The 19959-nt window shown below is 39.2% G+C and overlaps 1 protein-coding gene across 1 annotated transcript; it reads right to left on the bottom strand.

Annotated features, from left to right (window-relative positions):
- Positions 1–1051: 1051 nt before the first annotated feature.
- Positions 1052–18802, bottom strand: LOC108772765 (protein gooseberry). Its single transcript, XM_018538376.1, has 6 exons — positions 18495–18802; positions 11331–11644; positions 10059–10188; positions 4946–5117; positions 4322–4600; positions 1052–1327 (listed from the first exon to the last, which is right to left on the bottom strand). The coding sequence occupies exons 1-6, from the start codon at positions 18547–18549 to the stop codon at positions 1060–1062; spliced, it is 1218 nt and encodes a 405-aa protein (XP_018393878.1). The 5' UTR covers positions 18550–18802; the 3' UTR covers positions 1052–1059.
- Between the last annotated feature and the right edge of the window lie 1157 nt (positions 18803–19959).

Genomic DNA, 19959 nt, shown 5'->3' with positions numbered 1-19959 from the left:
TTAGCTAAATTTTTAGAAATTTCACTAAAATTTTTTCATGTGAAAATTAAATATGCACTTACCTTGCAAGCACAAAACGATGTTGATAATAAGATATTAACAGTAGAGAGTCAAAGAATACGACGAATTTTTCGTGTAGTTCATTTATTTATATAACGTTGCATTACACAAATCGGATATAATTGTCGTGTTAACAACACATTATGTGCGATACATATAATAACTGAACTGGCCAATTGAATAACTTGCGAAGTAGAAGGTCACAACGTCGACTGCGATATAAGAATATCTTTATCAATAATTTTTCTACAATTTAACACAATCTATGCATAAATATGTACAGCTTCGTTTATCAAATATACGCGAGTCATTTGTAAATATATACTATATATATATAGCATTTGTATTATATTATTACTATAATAAGGCAATTCTAAGGCGGTAAAGCATTCGAGGCATCGCTGTTTCACAACTGCCAAGTGCTAATCACTTTAACGAATAAATCTTCGTAATTACGACACTTCTCAGAAGTCGGTGAGCGGCTTACCTACGTACGACTTAAACGTGAGTTTAACTCTATCATAAATATGCAGTGTAATTTTGCCGTGAAAAAGCTTACATGTATACCATCTATAAAGCAGTTATAGGATATTTACAATTGCTTGTGTCTTATGCATAAGTTATCAATTACATATTTATAAATAAAACAAATCTTTTCTCCAAATTTGGAAGACTATATACAACATATTTTACATCTATTTCAATCAGAAACCATTTTAGAAACGTATAAGTTGTCGCCGAAAGAATATCTTTTGAGTTTCTAATAAAAGTAACAACATATAATAATAACGCAAATAATTATTTAATAATAAAACCTAAGACAAACGTATTCTTATAAAGAACAGTTTAACAATCATTTCAAAACGCGTGCAAATAATTTTACCAATTCAAGTCCAACCTCGAAAAATAAAACAAAATAAATAACAGTAACAATTTTTTAAGCCATCTGTTCTTGTAATTGCATACAAGTCGATGTGCGATCGTTTCTCGCGGTTAAATTCAATGAACTCTTCCGCAAACCTGAGAATCGATGCTGCCCAAGTACGGATATCCACTCTTTGCCTCGCTAGGGCTGTGTGGAGTCACGTGGGGCACCATCCCCGTCGAGACTGGTACTGCGGAGGAGGATGCACCACCTTGCACCATGCAGGCGCTCATGTTGGACCCAGTCGGGCTGACGCTTCCCCCCAGACTGCCCAGATTGAGATTGGTGGAAGTCAGATTGGAGGCAAGGTTGCTGCTGCCGTAATGGGAGGCGTTGAACAATCTGCAACAGGCGAGATCGAAGGTCTGCTTACGAGGAAATAAATGGCGACGATAAATTGTATTATATATCTAATATTATGTAATTTCTACATTCCTCTAACTGGTATTAACGTGATACTTAAAAGAACAAACATTCTCTGAATAATACAAATCACATAAATAAGAAAAAAGAGAAAATAAACGAGAAAATGTCATTAGAATTTTATTATTTGTTATTATTACCAATGTAAAAGTATTCAACTTTCAATCTTAATTTTAGAAAGGCCTGGGAAAGATTCTTTAAATTATGAATATAATATTGTGATTATGATGTAACGATTGACGAGCTTATTAAATATTGATGGAAAAAGAAATATTCTCTCACGAGTCGCGTATATCAATCGGCAGTTAGAGGGAATATATTACTCGCCAATATTCGTAATTATATCTCGGTTCGACATCTTGAATATAAATTAACTATTGTACGTGCGCATATATATGTGCGCGTATATATATACGGACACATGGGGAGTTGCGATACGATGAAATGAGTCGCACAATGGTGAAAGGTGTCCACATGCGATAATACGAAAATGAAATTCCGGCGTGTGGTTCTCTCAAATGGTTACTGCCGTTTGCAAGACGATACCGCACTCACACATGCTCTGCGAATCGGTTAGGGCGTGTCGAGAGCGGCAGCGGCCGATTTCCAAACACCGTCGCGGCCCTTTGAGTATTCCGATACACTACCATGATTAAGGATCTCAGATCATTGTCCCTTGAGTAGTAACCTTGAGTGGTAACCTTTGCGGTTGCTTTTATTACAATATCGTTATTCTTTAGGTTTAGAAAATACTTATTTTAGTATATATATGCTTCTAAGTAAACAGAAGAAACGTGGGAAGGCTAGTTAATCTTCAGTACTTTTGGAGTTTTAAAGAAACCCAGATTCATGGACTCCTGATGGTATTTTGAAATAGTAATTACCAACAAGTTGGTGATACATAAAAAAAAAACATATTAGAAAAACGATATAAAAGATAAAATTAGAAAAAATCCAAAACTACAAGAAATCAATTCTTAATTAAAATTAATTTAAAACGCATATCGATATTTTGAGACGATTATAGTGTACGATTGTAAAACGAAGTCGGCCCTTTGAGCGTTTCGTCATGACGCTTGAGCACCCTAAATCCCGTCGGTGCCAGGCCTAGTTCGCACTATAACTTTATTTCTTTCCCCCTTTTTTTATTTAGAAGGTAGCGCGACGTTTCTGGCGGAAGCCGTGCGATTTATCGACCATACTCCGCCCTATGAATCTATTTTCGTGCAGAAGAATGTCTCTCCTTTTCTGCTCACAAATCAAATTTTTTTTCAATGGTCACGTTAACGAATTCTTAAGAATTTAGTGGCGACCGAAATTTACAGCTCGCGATTCTTCGGAATTAAAATCGGCCGTCAAATAAAATATAGAACTTATATTAAATATTCTCTCGAGGCAAACCGACTATAACGACTAAAAATTTAGAAAAACGTAAATTTGTTCCTATATACATATATATAAAAATTAAAGTATCTTTAATTTTTATATATTAAGCTTCTTTTGACTCTGTCGTTAAAATTAAAATTCACGATTATTTCTGGAGATGTCTTGCTAATAGCTTTTATATGCTTTTTGAATTATTTTCAAGTATCTATCTAAACTTGTGTTTTTCTTTCTACTAAAAAAACATTATTAGAGAATAGAATTTATGATTTTTTCCGACGTCTTAGGACAGTTTTCACTTAGCCGAAAGCACATTGACATTTCCGGGTGCCGAGATTTGTTTCCTTCTTCTCGGATGGAATTTATCGTTAACATGACTCATAGTCATTTTGCGAGGTTTTGTAGTTTCTGCGCTTGTCTAAACGTGAAACGGCAAAAACGACGACAACCATCGACAGCAACAAATTCGCTCGAACTTGAGAGACCCGACTATACGGAGAGCGACCCCCCACGAGGTAGACTGACGCTCCACCGGGGGTCCATGAGTATTATCCCGGATGTTTAAGACCGGTGAAGCTTCGCTCTGTGCACCACGTGATGGCTCGGCACGGTGAGCCAGTCCGCTGTTGTACAAGGTAGGCCCAAAGGGGCCCAAGCGAGACAGTAAGCCCGGAACATCGCCGCGAGAAAGAGGCGCGCGCGGCAACGCGCGGAGATAAAGACGGCGAAGCTAGGGTGTTTCGAACAATTAATTCAGCCATTGTGGCGTAATAACAGGTTGCTCCGGTGGCCGGGTTGCTACAGTGTGTTGTTACACGCCGAGCGGACGAGCCGATTCACTTGAGCCAGGGAGATAGAGAGAGAGAGAAAGAAGAAGAAAGAGAGCGAGAGAGGAAGAGACAGAAAGCACGGAGAACGAGGAAGCGAGAGAAAGAGAGCCAATGGGGCCCTGCCGACACGTTTTCTGTGTGGTCCTCAATTATGTTGCTTCTTGGGCCTCCGTAATGAAACGCTACCGGCTAATAATCCAACCCGGGTCTTGATCCTTCGACGCAGGGTGTATGTACCTGTGCCGTGATCCAGCTTTAACCGATCGCGGCAGCGCCGCGAGGTAGCAACGATCGATCGCGGATAATCGTTGCGCGGGTGTCCACAGACGAGAGATATCGCGTTCGATTACGTGATTTTAAATTTTGGAAAACGAGTACTTAATAGAATTTTATGAGCTTATATATATATATAAAGACCGAAAATAATAAAATTTAATTTGATTTAAAATAAAAATTTTTGCGTAAATCAGTCATTAAGATGTGAGGAATAAAACTGTGATCTAATAATGACTAAATTTTTATATTAATAGAAAGAAAACATTAAAAAAAAAAACTGTTCTCTCAAGAAATCTGAATATCTACGAAGGATTATTACTTAAATCAGCAATATTTTTTCCCCGATAATACATACGATTTTCATTTCTGGTTCATACAAAATGAGCATTTTGACAAACGTGATGTATTGGTCGCTAAAACTTACCCATAATTATCCGGAGTCGCCCGTGGCCATTGCTGCTGCGCCGCGTAGTAGTTCTCCCCGTAGTTGTAATGCTGAGAATAGCCGGCGGTGGTTGCTGCGGCGGCAGCAACGCTCGCCTGCCCGTAGCTCTGATAGCTCTCTGCACCATTGCCGTAGTGTTGAGTCTGGAAGGGTAGACTCATATTGAAGGCGTTCAGTTGTTGGCTGTTCAGCTGTTTGCGAAGCCTGGCACGCCTGTTGCTGAACCAAACTTGCACTCGAGCTTCCGTTAACTTTGTTCTGCGAAAAAAGAGCACCCAAAAAATCAATAAAAATATAAATCGCAAATGTATAATTTAACATTTAATATAAATATCACAAATGTACATTTCAGTGCTATCAGAAAGTCTATAGTACATTATTGTTTTTTATAATTTTCTGCGAAGTGCATTTTTCAGTCACAAATTTAGATTTAATTTTAAGTTCTTTTTTCAAGAAGTAATAATATTTTTCATTTAACATTTTATACATTAAAGATAATTGATGTAATTGATTTAAGTAGTGATTTAATATTATATATACAAATACAATTTTTTTAATGTAATCTTTTTATAAAAAGGGAAAGATTCCTAATAAGAAACTAACTTTTGTGCAAGTTCCTCTCTGGTGTATACATCAGGATATTGCGTCCGATGAAAAGCTGCTTCCAATTGTTCCAATTGTTCGCCGGTGAAGGTAGTCCTGCTTCTGCGTTGTTTCCTCTTAAGTGCGATACCAGGTTCGCTTTCCGTGTCGGAGTCGTCACCGCTACTTCCAGCTAAACATAATCAAAGATCGAACCGATTAAATATGCAACTTTTGTTATTTTCCAACAAGGTACATAGATTACATAGATGACACAGCGTAACACACTGTATCCAACAAAGTGCTCCAACTGTGAGTGTGACACAATATTATACTGCAAACACCTAAGTAAAAGCGTGTCAAATATGTGTATTAGCAACTTTTCAAAAAAATTATTTAGACATGCTTATTTTACCGTATAATAAAATCATCAAAAGTCATGAATCTCGAGAAATTTACAATTTAATTCTAAATTAAAATTATAAGTCTATTATAGATATGCTAAATCCTCGTAAAAATAAAATTGGAAGGCAATAATATTCTGATGTTTCAATATGAAACTAAACTACGTTTCAATACTTTACACGGTGTAATACAATGTAACACATCGTGTCGTAACTAGAAAATAGCCTCTGTCGTTAAATATTGAATTTAGGGGTCTACGTGTCAATTATGTTCGGATTTGTCGCAGAATAAATAAAATAAATAAAATCAATGCTCGGCAACTTTTCTGATGTATAATTGTAAAAATTTGACACATTAACAAAAACGCGAATATTCTCCCCGGACATTGAAACATCATCGATAGTTTCCGAGAGGAGAAACGCAAGCGTGCGTTCCTTAATAGCGGCGAAAGCATCTCTTGGTCCAGCACGTGCTGCACGTCAGATACCGAAGATAGGAAGCGAGTCGTTCACGCCCACAGTTCACACGCCGGTCTCAGCAACCCACCATTAAGACCCTTCTGATTACAGCCGTGCCCAGCCGAACCTATACTAAACTAAAACACCGGAGAAATTAGGGTCCGCCGCGAAGAAATTAAGTTCTTTGACATGTCCCGTCCCACCCGAGCTAAACGAAAGCCCGTTTCGTAGAGGAATCGTTGCCTGCCTCCACGAGACACTATTTATGGAATTTCGAGTTTGATTTGTAACCCCTTCGGACCTAATTTGTTCTCCACGGTTTGTCCCTGTTACGCTGACTTCAACAACTACATCGATAACGTTATAACTTCGTCCGACTTAATAAATGAATAATTTAATATTTTACATATTTTACATCAAAAATTCCATACTAATAAAGTTGATCAATTATGTATTATTATTATTATTTATGGACATTCACACTTTCTTTCTATAGTATAAGTGCACATTATATAAACGTATGGTGGGTATTTTTGGTTAACGTACAATGTTTAATCACTTTGGATGTATATCGAGATAACCGGAGATCCTATATGTTTCTTTTTATAGCTGTAATTTACAAACTTATTCTCGGATTAAGATTGACCGACGGGAATAAACGTCTAAATCAATAGCACCTGTGCGAACATCAACCAGAATTTGAGAACACGAAGTGCATGGCGGTTCCTGCCAGATTAAAGAGTGCCGCGCGCTCGTAAATCGTCGCCAGGGTTTCAGGTGCATACCCAACGATTTTTTGGGATTCTACTGCTTTTCACGTGCTATCAGCGCCTGCCAATACTTTCTGAGACCGAATACATTAAAAAGATAGCAATCAACTATACATAATTTCTACAAATAAATTTAAAATTATACTTTTTAATAAAATGAAGATAAAAATAGCTGTTATTTCAGAAGAAAATTAAAAGCTACACGAAAAGACTAGTTTTGCTAAAATATCTAAAAATTTGACTATGGATATCGAAATAAATTTGTTGGGTCATCAAAATAATTAAGTAGGACGCTCAAACTGGTTGCTAGAACATCAAAACTTATTACAGTATTACTCGTCATGCTTAAAAGTTGTACATAATTATTTTGATGGTCTAACAAAATTATTTTCAGATCTATTGATCAATGTCTAACTAAATTTTTAGATACGTTAGCAAAACCTTTCTTTCCGTGTATATACGTATTATATAAATAATTTTTACACGAGATTGCGGCGTTTATAACGGGACTGTTTACTCTTAAAAGGCTTCTGTATCTTTTGAACTGATTGCGAGAGCAGTGCTGTAAAAGCGAAACGTCGCGATTTGCTGGGAAGCGTCGAAGTAAACATCGGCGAGAAAGATTGCGATGCTAAACAATTACTATCGGAGAAATGACCGGCGAGGCGATCGCCGTCCAGCGGGCGCGGTGAACGGCGGAGGTCTCAATCACGAAGTCTGCCCCGCAGTAAGAGCATCTAAATCAATAGAGGGTGCCGTTGCGTTCCGCGAACAAAACGGCGGGTACAGGGTGTGTTGTTGGCGGTTTGTAAGATTAGAGGCAGGCGGCCGGGTACGAAGCCGAGGAAGACCACACGCCGCGGTTGATGCCGCGTAGGTATATATATGCGCGCGGGTCCCTCCGTCCTCTTTGCACCATGGTGGAACCCACGCCATCTCCTCGTCTTGTTTCTCAGGTTCGACTGCTCTCGCTCCTCTTAGTCGTTCCATCCGATTTCTTCTTTCTCCGACTCTGCTCCACCTGACTTCCTCCTTTTCTGCACGAGCTATACGGCCCGTCTCTCTTTCTCTCTCTCTCTCTCTCTCTCTCTCACTCTTGTCGCTCCGCGCGATCGTTCCTCCCGATTTCTTTGACGGAGAGACAGACCGCGGGGTTATTTATCGCGCGTGTTCTTAGCTACCGGAACCGCCGGGTGATCTTGCATTCTGGGACTGACATGCCGGCGAGGGGAGAAAGGTGCTTGGAAGATGAATGGACGCGGGACGAAATGATTGAAGTGTGTATTTGTGAGACCTTTTAAGTTCCCTCGCGTTGATTGCATCGTGCATCCGATCTACTAGATTGTTTGCTATTTCTCATTTTGTCGCCATTTAACGACTTTGTATTTAACCATTCATTTAACTTCCAGTGTTTTCTTCTCGAGAGAAGTAATTAATATATATGGTATGATAGGTGAATATATTTATAGAAAATTAAATTGTATGCGTGTGTATGTGTGCGCGCTTGTATCAAACGCTAAGTATGTGAGTATTGTAAAGAGAGAAATATCAAGAGAAGATATCCTTATCCGTGTTCTGTTACTTGACTATGATGATGTGTTATTATCGCATTAGTGCATCAATCGCTCAAGTTATCTCGCTCTTTCCCCTCGTTCCCCAATCCACGCTATTCGCGTCATAAGCCGATCCAATACATCGTCGACTTCAGTGCTAAACCATCACGCTGCGATTGAATAAAAAGAACGAAGGTTCTACGTTCGAGGTGCGCATTCAAAAAGTCTTCGTCCCTGCTTCTTCTTCCTCTTCTTCGTCTCCGTATCCTTTCCTTTCGCGGCGGTGCATTAGCGGCGGGAACAGCGCCTGACTTTCTTCTTGTTCCTCCCCTTTGTTCGAATCATAATACATAATTTACCCGGCCTGCAAACGCGGCGAACCCAATAAAGGTCTATGCTTCTTCCTTCGGGACTTTTATCGAAGTATTCATAATTGAATCGCTACCTTCGGGGCAATTTTATCTCGACATCGCGACTTATTAACGATTCTTCGTATAAAATATATTGGCGATAAATAATCGGTCGCTTTATTTAGAATATATAGAATGTCTTCACGAGAGAGATGAAAAGCACACGGAACGGTTTATATCTGAATGAAGTACCTTTCTCACAGCTAGATATAGATTTACAAATAATTCTGCTGAATCAAAATAATTATGTGAATCATTCAAACCAGTTATTACTAGAATATCAAAATATTTTATAGCATTGTTTATCATGAATGTCTTGCATAATTATTTGATGTTTCAACAAAATTATTTTTGTATCTGTAATACATTTAAAGTATCTAAAAATTTAGCTAAAATGTAGAGAGAGAAAGAGAGAGATCTGAAAATAATTTTATTGGAACTTCAAAACAATATTATGTAAAACGTTCAAACTGATTGTTAGAATGTTAAAACTTTTTGCAGCATTGATGATCTGTATCCAGCTAAATTTTTATAGGTACATCAGCAAACCATTTTTTCCGTGTATTTATTATTCCAATATTAGTCAACTACTTTGGTTCACATGACTCTCAATAAATCGCATAATATTTATTGGCAATGAAAATATTTCCAACGAATAATATGAATAACATCAAGAAGATGAAAGTCGCTTTCACAACAGCGCAAAAAGGTTGTTCAATGCGACAGGAAGCAACAGGTCGAGCACCATCCGTGCGAGTCGTTGCGCGAAGTTGCAATCTCGGGCATACGTCTAATCAAAACTAAATCTTCCCGACAAGGTAATAAACTCGACACATCTACGCGCCACGGGACGCCTAATATTTCTTCGCACCCCTTACCGCCAGTAATAAATAAAAAAGAAAGGAATTCCCCTTTACGTTTCGCCGACCGGACCTATATTCCTACCAATCCCCAGCGTGGCCACGAAACTGCTGGATACTTCAATAAGTAGAACTCGTACGTATCTCGAGGCTCATGTAACACGTTCAACGCAAATGTGAAATAAACGAAATACAAATGATAACGTCGTGAAAAGTATCTACGTAATAATTACATCCTTTAGTGGGATCGGTAATTGAATCTCTTATTACTTCTATATATGAGCTTGTAGTTATAAACACGTTAAAAACCTTTGACTTTAAAGACTTTACGGAAAAGGATAACGACTTCCTTTCGTATTACGCACATGGGAAAAGTGTCGAGTAACATTTCGGATCCAGGCACTTGAATACATGGGTTGCAAACGGTTGATCGTCGCGGCCGCCTTGCCTCAATTAACTTAGCACACGACTACGCTATAATTACGCTTATTGCTCGATTAACCCCGGGCGCTTCATTTGCGTCCGCCTGGTGGTTTATGCGGTGTTAAAACGACGATACGTATTGCGGACTTTGAGAATATATTTTTCGACGGTGATCCGCACATCGTGTAGGAAATCTTGATAGTCTCGATAGATCGGATCGCGATAATCATAAATGTTACTCATAATAATACTCACCAAGAATACCATCGATAGAGTGATTTCTGCGTAGGTCATCACCGGGACGTGTCTGGTTGGCTGGTCCACGTAAAAGTCTGGTGATACTAGATACGGAAGGTGCCGAGGCTTTGTCGCAGACTCCGTCCTGCTGGCAGAACCGCGTTGGACTAGTTAGTATAATTTGTCTTTCAACTAACATTTCTCAATTTAAATGACGATGTACATTTTTAATAATTTGTTATATAGAATATAATATCACATGGAGACACATTTCAAAAACGTTATAAACAAAAAGAAGCGTATACTTTAGGTATTCCTATATTTCTAGATTACTTTTGATGCACTCTATCATTGGGCGCATTCAGCGGACTCAACAGTTGAGTGAGCGCTCGCTATTATTGGTGTATTCTTCCAGATCTAAAATTCTGATTGGATGATCTAAAAGAATACACCAATAACAACGAGTGCTCACTCAACTGTTGAGTCCGCTGAACGCGCCCATTTACTTTAGATTTTACGTGGCTCCGTTTATTTATATGTATAAAAAAAGAAAAACGTTATATAACATTCATCTTTCAGTGCCACTCAATTGTACACGAATTTTCTTTTACTTTATATCTCTAATAGAAGTGTATTTAGTTTTACCTCTATATCTAGTGTATTACCGTATTCTTATTTAACAGTTATAACATTATTGCATAAATAGATAAGAATTTGATAGAGTTTTATTCACTAGTTGAAGCAGTCTCTATAATAAAAATATGTGCAATTTGCGTGTGTATGAACATGTATAGATATCTGCTCAGTTGTTGTCTAGTATTGTATTAATAGAATACTATTAGTTAAAATATTGCGTAGTTCATTTATTATTTTGTTTTTATTCAATAAACATGTTCAGATTTTACATATTTTTTGCGCGCAGTAACTGCAGACAAAACGTTACATCTTGATTGAAATTCTAAATAATTTTTTTTCTCAATTACTAAACAGAGTTATACAATATGTATATAACTGTCCAGTAATTATTAAGAAAATGCATGAAATTTTAGAGATAAAATTTTTTCATTAAAGATACATTTGTTTGTTGCTGTTATATTTGTTAATGTCTGACACTTGAGTTAAAAAAAATTGTTATGTTCATTTTTATGCAATATTTTGCATAATTATGTTTTGCATATGTTATCCTCGATACAAAACGTATAGTGTGGCACTGAAAGATTAAGATATATTTCTTTTTTGACGGTTTAAAAAAAAAAGATAAGCGTAATGATATGGATAATATCAACGGACCTTTATTAATTTTTCGCGTATCTCCCAGCTAAAAATTCCAGGATTCTGTCGCCTAAGATCTTCAATTCTCGCTTCGACTTCCGGTGTGGCGACTCGTGGTTTGCTGCCACCAATCACGCCGGGTCTTATCGATCCCGTTTCTTGATACCGATTCAGAATCTTCGAGACGCAGCCGTGTGACACCCTGAGCTGTCTCGATATGACGCATGGCCTGACGCCGGCAGCTGCCATCTCAACGATCTTCAAACGGATATGGTTCGGTAATGGACGGCCGTTGATGAATACACCACCTAGCTGGTTCACGCGACCCTGTCCTGCAAATGTAATAACACAGAACCGTTTACCATAATGGCACGTCATGTTGTCTGGTACATCTATTTCCACGGTACGAGAACGACGGGTCATACATGATTATTTAATAATAACGGAATGGGCAAAAGACCGTCACGCAAATTTCGGTGTCGGAGACATCAAAGACGGATGACGACATAGATCGAAATTACTATTTTAAAAGACGTAATTTTCCGGCGCGAGAGGTACGGAAAACGCAATACAGTTTCTACGGACCGTTTCTACGAAGCAATTATCGGCATGTACCAATGACAATATTCAAAACTATGTGTATGCAACTAAATACATTGTACCACGTGAGACGAGAAGAAAACACTACCGTGCGTTGGATGATAACGAAGCTGAGGAAAAATAGTGTGTTTTCTCGGCGCCGTGGCACAATGCAGCACGGCGCGGTTCGCGCAAGTGGCGTGACCATTTTTCTAAATGAGAATAAACGGATCCGCGCACACAAAAGTGACGGAGGAGAAGAAGAACAGCGGTTCAACTCGCGCAAAAGAGGGCCGCTTAGCAGACAAAGCGCGGCGACACGCGAGGTGCCGCTCAAACACCGCTAATTACCGGTAATTAGCCTACCTCTCCCTCCCCCTCCCTCTTCCACGACATCCCCTTAATTAACTTAATTATAATCACGAAGTTAAACAAACGGCGTTACACGCGATGAGCAAAATGGTCCTGGTTGGCAAAGGGGGGTAAAGAAGCGGAATGAGATGCGCGCGGATGTGCGGTGGCTCTTACGACGATGCGCCGCGAACGTGAACCTCTCACGTGCTTCAGAAAACCACGAAAGAGGACCGCGTCACGAGTTACGGCCCTGGTTTTGCACGGAGTAGTAAAAGCCATGGACAGAGAGACGCGGCTTCAAAAGCCTGGCGAGCGCTCTTAAAAGCGCTCTCTCTTTCGCGCGCGGGGACAATAGGGGAAGTCCTCGACGGACAACCGGAGGCACGGCCGTATCCTGCGTGTTTCTACCTATTTACATATAGGAAGCTTTGCATAAAAGAAGAGGAGGTGCACTTATGCGCGGATATGCTGCTCCGAATCGGAGCTGTGATGTTCTCCACATCGGAGATGCTGATAAATCAAAATGTGCTTATTGCTTGTATTTTTTAATTAAACATCTATTTTTTTCATTAATTAATGTTACACCGTTAATTTATATATTTCTGTGCTACTCGATCATTTTTCTTTAAATTCCAAATAACTCATCTCTCTTCTGGAAGTAATATTTGAACTGTAGGTATCTATAGACTCCGCCTCTCTTTTACTTCTCTTTAGAACGTTCGATGACTTAAAATTATCCAAGAGCAACGAGGAAGAGTTATCGCGGCAGGTTTTAATGGCGAAATTAGTGGAGCTTACGGTGCGCGGATTGCGAGTCTTCGACAATCCAAACATTTTCACGATCGTATCGGGGACCGGCGCGCGCTAGCGCAGCGCCAGTTCGTGATATATTCTCAGCTGGCTACCTGCTGCGAGAAGCGCGGGGCCTAAGGAGTCCGCTAATTACCACGGCGTAATTCAAAAGACGACCCCCTTCCCGGGCGCGTCGAGCTCTCCGGCACAAAAGTAGTCCCGTTTCGTCGTTCATCACAGGCCCGGAGATTTACATCCCCCTCCGCTCCCCTCCGCCGCCCCGCAGCCTCCTGCTGCCCCTGCCCTCTCTGAGACCCTCTCGCGCTCAGTAAGGACATATCCGCGAGTGCGTGCAACGCACACACTCCCACACACGCCGGCTGAGTCGGTGTGTATAGGCCGGGTTACGGTCCCGCCGGACACCTCTCCGGTATATGACGTCAGTCAGGCCGCGGGGCCCGACGGGATTACAGGCAAGATCAAAAGGCGCCGACCGCCGCCGCCGACGACGATGACGACGACGACGACGAGCTTTCGGTGCGTGATATTCGTGAATTTCTGAAAAAAATGCATAAGTTGACTAGAGATCGAAGTCGACCGATAGCGAATGTTAAGTAAATATTTAGTAATTATCCGAAACACCGTTAGATACTTTGAATTGAGTAACATTTTGATTTTTTTAACTTTTATCTGCATTAAAATGTAAATCGATCCATTTCTGTAATTATTTTCAAAGTGAATTTTTATATTAAAATGTGCACTTAGGGGAAATAATAAATAAAATTTGAGTCAAATTGAATGCATTTTCTTGAATTGAATTCTTTAAATTTTAATCAAATTAACGACAAATTGTATAGAAACGGTAGCGACTTAGAGAAACAATTGAACATAAATTACATATAATTTGACATTATAATTTTAATAAGTGAAAGCTAAAGAGAACGTGAGGAAATCGTCGCAATTAATAGAAATCGGAGATGAGTCTCAGTAGGTCACAGTAATTTCTCAAAAAAAAAAAAATAAATCGAAGCATTTTCTTTCATCTCGGTAATAATTGGCACTGATTCCAATGAAAGGAAAACACGAGAGAGATAATTGAGGATTATCCAGACAGATCTAATAGCAATTTTCCCATCGAGATTCCTGTCTGCGATTACGAAAACTAAGGCTAAGAAAATCCGTACGGTGGCACGAGGCAAATGCCAAGAATGCCAGACTACTATTCGTCGCACGTGCAAGACTACACATTATTACTATACGCATGCATATGCACCGCGCCGCGATCATTGCATTCTCGCGCGAGGCTCGCTTTTACGAACTCCAGCGTTCGTAACTCGAGTCACGGAATCGAAAGTTGAATGTTACCGCCCGTGCGAGCAGGCCCTTTACTCGCGTTTTTGTTCCCTATTTGCCGATGAATATTGTCCGACGCATTCTTGCGGAACGCGCCGCCGCTACGTGCGTTCGCGGATTTTCCCACTGTATCTCGCGCAATTAGTCCCGGTATCGATTGTGAAAGCCCGCGTAGCCTATTCTCTTTCGATCGGAAATCGAAGTAATTATGTCCGTGGAATCTACGAGCCTTTGTCTCGATTCTGAATTATGGCAAAAACGCGTTCAATGATGAAAATTGAAAGTGAGCAAGAAGATGGACGTTTGAATAATAAAAAGTGATTTTTCGCTTCTTTTTTTAAATGCCGTGGCATTAAGTTTGGCTGTAACAAAACGATTGTCTCGGGAGGACAATTTAATCCAAGCAGCTGGTGAATGATTTATGTCCTCGCGTAATTTATTATGGTATAATCGCGATGGAATCATTTTCGCGAGACTCGTATGGTACGTGTATGATAGACCACCCTGTGCACGATCAAGTGTCGAGGGAGACCGTATGGTAAAACGGTCGAAAGAAATAATTTCCAGCATGAATTATTGATAACGGGCGATTGATTGTTCAGCGATCAAGACTTAATGTCCATGATCCGCGTGCGGACGTGACGAGATAGCGGGGAGGACCCGTGTCTGATTTGAATTCGCCCGACGAAGCGTCGCGCATCGTTAATTTTTACCTGCGAGGCAGCGACGGCCTCGTCGGGGGCCGAGGTTGTTCTTAGACACGGAGGTGCTTAGAGAATTCCGAAATAATTGCGACATACGTCGCCGGCCGTTCATTATCCGCGTGTCGTGAGACGTCAATTAAACCTTTTTCTCCCTCGGATCGATCTCGATAAATTATTACGTGCGAAGAGCCGACGTACACTGTACTTTGCGGCCGCGACACTACCGCGGTTCACGAGCCGCGAGCTGTACAATTACGCTCTCTACGAGACTTTTCTTTATGATAATCCCTCGTGCCCCTTGTCGCGGCCCCCTTATCGCTCTTAAGTAGTAATAACAACGTGTTATCTGGGTATTAATTGAATCTCATTAAGGGATCGCATCGAGGTATGCGATCGCTCCAATTTTCGCGTGATGAAGTATATGGAACGTCTCACGGCCCGATGCAGGAATTACAGGATGCGGTCGCTAAATTTGTTATTCGAGGCTTTTAACTGTAGCTGATCATCATCCAATTACGACAACAGAGCCTCTCGGAGTCGTTTCAATCGCCCGTCGTTTCATCTGGCGTTCCTGTGATCATCGACGAGTGAATCGATATAATCTTTGTGGAACAATTGAGAGAGAAATATTCCTTATATGTATTACTCTCTATACATTATATTTTGTATTAAAATATATATTTAATTCTTTATATAAATAAAATGAACAGAAGTATGAAAATATATATCGTTTCATATTTCTTTCAAATCGAAAGAACACATTCTTTAAATAAACACTATACTAGTAAATACTTCTAAAGCATAACTGAAGCACAAAAAGGGGGTACACACGAAAAGAATAGTTTTGCTCAAGTAAAAAAATGCAGCTAGACAAATCTAATAATTAATTTAAAAATCTAATAAAAATCTAATAATAATATTGGTCTATTAAAATAATTGATTTTGCATAAGAAACTAAAGCGCTATTAGATAAAACGCTATTAGAGTTTTCCAGCAACCAGATTGGACGTTAGTTCAATATATTATAATTGTTTTAATAGTCCATCAACATTATCTTCAAATATGTATTATATCTAACTGTAAATGTTTATATATGTTAACCAAATTTTTCTTTCCATATCTATTAATTAATTAATTAAAATATTTATTATATAATATTAATTCTTAAGTATATATTAGATATAAAACCTTTTTTTATAAAAGACACATCGTTTACGCGACTTAACGATAATTGCCGAGCGGCGTGAGTACGAAACAATTCTGTGAGAGCAAAGGGTCAATTTCGCAGGCATCGAGCGGAGCGACGAAAGTTCCGTTGCGTCGATTACGCAATCTACCGCGATACGAATGCGGCGATCGGTCCCCTGGATGGAGGATGAGAGCGGAAGGTGCACGCGCGTACCTGAGTGGGAGTAACCGCATGTACCGAAGGGATGCATGTACTTAGTGCGTGTGGTGTGAGTTCCGAGTCGCGCGAGGACTTCAATCAACGTGCCGTCGCCCGGGGCCTATCCGATATCAGACATTAGGTACCCACGGGTACGGGGTACGGGTACCACCCCGGGACTCTTTCAACGATCCGACGCCCACTACACGTGAACCTGTATATCGAACTTTATTCGAAAGTTGCGTCCCCCTTCTCTCTCTCTCTCTCTCTCTCTCTTTCTGTATACTCCTCGAAACCATGGATAAACAATCGAGATTTAAAGGCGCACGTGAGTGAAAGCGATCCGAATCGTTCACCATCCTTTTCTGCGTTATGTAGAAGAAAAGAGAAGCTAATTATTCAGTTCTAGAAAAGTTCTAGAAAAGATCTAAGAAAGATCATAACACTGATTTGACAATAAGAATTATATTACAATGTATTATATAGTGTGTGTGTTGATATAGAAAAATGATACAAGTATAGAAGTCTTGATATTTTTGAGATAATGAAAGAAAGTTGACCTGAAAGTTTTAAGTTCGACTTCTTTTACTTGGGTCACATTTCTAACAACACAGCAGTATAATTGAAATAAAAGGCGAGTTATGTCATTTTCCTATCGTTTCTTTACAAAGTTAAAGCATTAATCTGTTCGATTAAATATGTAATAAATCACAAAGGATGAAAACAGCATATTCTTTTGGCCCCTTAGGTTGTACTGCCCCTCGAAATTTACACGTCAGCGTCGCGCACTGTTCCATAACTCATAAATTACACAATGCAGAATAACGTACGAGCTTCTGTGCAATTACTTATGCACAATCTCTCTCTCTCTCTCTCCCCTCCCTCCCTCTCTTTCTGCCTCTATGTCCAGGCTTTTAAATCATCATAGTCAGAATGCCACATTATGAAACATCATCGTACATACAAATTCTTTCCGAATTACGTAACGACATTAAATACTATAAGTTTTCGTGGGTGATAAGCTCTCGGAATGAATTAATCAGCCGGGCCGATTGCAAACAAGTCAAATATAGTAACGGTGTTATAAAGATAGCAGAGTCGTTCATTGGGAGTCGCACACATACGTATACTGATGGACAATGAATAATTCAGTCAAAGCGCATCGTAAAACCATTAACATCGGCTGTAAAATATCTGCGGGTGCGTTGCGGAAACGCCGGCGGGCGTCGAGCATTGTCGTGAAACTCGTGTTGACGTTAATTACGATATTCTCAATGAGGTAAAATTTCTAAAGAAGAATAGCGAAAAACATTATTTTTCCTTTACAAAGCAAAAAAAAAAGTTAAATATAGACGAAGTAGGAAGTATTAATCACGAATATATAAGTTATCAAACTCAATCCAATATAGACAAACATTACTTATGCTTTTTAACGAACTTATGTATTTTGAAAATAGATGTATCTAATTATACTATAACAAATAATGGTTTTTATTTCTCGTACCCCGCCCCCCCCCCCAAAGATAAAATCTTCACACAAAGTTATATAATATATTTTCGCGTAATCTCTTCATAAAAAAGTGAGATCACAGAAATGCGAAAAACGTTTTGACAATTTAATTAATTTTGAAAAATTGCTGTAATTAATTAAAAATGATATTATTTATTTTATTTTTGCATATTACTGCTACATAAATGAACAGTTATGTGATGTTCACGGACCGGCGCATTATGAGAATCCCACCTTTATCACATTATCAGTAAATTATTCGGAATTTTATTTCTCGCACGAAATAGGAAGTGTATTTTTTACAAAATAATCTCCTAAAGATAATTTAAGTATCCTTTATACCATCTTATCGCGTTGGAATATCGTGGACTACGTAAAAACTCAAATTAATAATTCAGAAGCTAAAATATCCATATACAGAGGAAACTCATTACGAAGTCACTGTTCACGTTTTGCACACACACACACACAGTGTCGGATATTTTTTTAATTAAAATTCTTACCTTGAAAAGGATAACCAGTAAAGTAGGGTGCCATATTGATAGTGCTGACTGCCATCTAGCTGTTCCTTTCTCAGAAAGAATCTCTTCCGTTTCTTCTTCTTCGTTTTTTTCTTTGTTTCTCTCAGTCACCAGCAGCACCAACCATACCAAGGATCCTCACTTCCGCCGCGATTTCGAGTTCAACTCACAATCCGATTCACAAATCAAAGTCTCACTTTCTCGCATCCATCTAGCGATGACGAGCAGCGTCCAGCGGCGACAACAGTAACACTCGATTTTGCCTTCACCACGAGGGGCCGAAATAAAAAGGGGACACGCTACCCTTTTTCTTTTTTTTTTTAATTTTTGCTTTGACGCAAAGCAGGACGAACCTGTTGGCTCCGAAGTCTCGGCTCAAACTGCCGGTTTCTGCGGTCGAGATCGTCGAGGGTACGCAAAAGAAACGAAAGGCAGGCCAGAAAGGAGGAAAGCCTCCGACGGAAGGCTCCGCCTTCGTCGTGGGGCCCCTTTGAGGAGCGACCAGCCGACGGTCCCAGCCGCGCTCTTTCATGGCTTTTATCGGCGCCGCTGCATTGGTCACCTGCCAGGTGATCTTACCGTGTTGGAGGTGGTCGCACGTCCAACTCCGCCTTGGCGAACAGACCTTCCTCCACCACACCACCCACGAACGAGGATGATGCGCGTTCGTCGCATTCGCGCTCGGCTTACTCTCCCAGTGACCGATAATATCGATATCGAGCGATCACTAGCTTCTCATGGCTGATCAACATCAATTTCTTTCGCGAATTCAACACGATTCGTCTAATTCGAAAAAAAGATTTATTATTTTAAACTGGCGCGATTGACATTTTCGCGGCTCGCGAAGAAGTTTATTGTTATCAATTTTAATTTTATGGTAGTTTTTAAACTAATTTATAAATATAAAGAATGTATAACTCTAATTGACTTTTATCTTTTGTTTTATGTCATAAGCACAAATAATTTATGCAATGTTGATTTTTTTTATCTAATGTTTATTTAGTATTTATCCACAATTTAAGATAGAAATGTAATCACTTAATTTTTTACTTATGCGGGAAAATTGTCAATTTGCATTATTCATATTACATTTATATTATTTCTTTAACATACATGGACGGATTTGCTCTGAAGTATGTATTCATTTAATTTAGCTAGGTATATGTATAGATCTAAAAATAATTTTCTTGAACCGTCGAAATAATTATGTATAACATTCTAAATGGTAGTATATTCGAGTGCAATGAAATTACTTTCAAATGTATATATAGCTAAATTTTTAAATACTCCAGCAAAATTGTTCTTTCCGCGTGCGATATTAGTAAGAATTTGTGCGAACGTTTTATCGATCACTAATCCGACAGTTAACACACACATAGGTATAAAATATTTATTTATATTTCGTTAATCTGATTTCCTATTTTCTGACGATTTTATTCTAATGAAA

The sequence above is a fragment of the Cyphomyrmex costatus genome, unplaced genomic scaffold, assembly GCF_001594065.2.
Source record: "Cyphomyrmex costatus isolate MS0001 unplaced genomic scaffold, Ccosl1.0 scaffold193, whole genome shotgun sequence".
NCBI lineage: Eukaryota > Metazoa > Arthropoda > Insecta > Hymenoptera > Formicidae > Cyphomyrmex > Cyphomyrmex costatus.
This window is presented reverse-complemented; position numbering and strand designations above follow the sequence as displayed.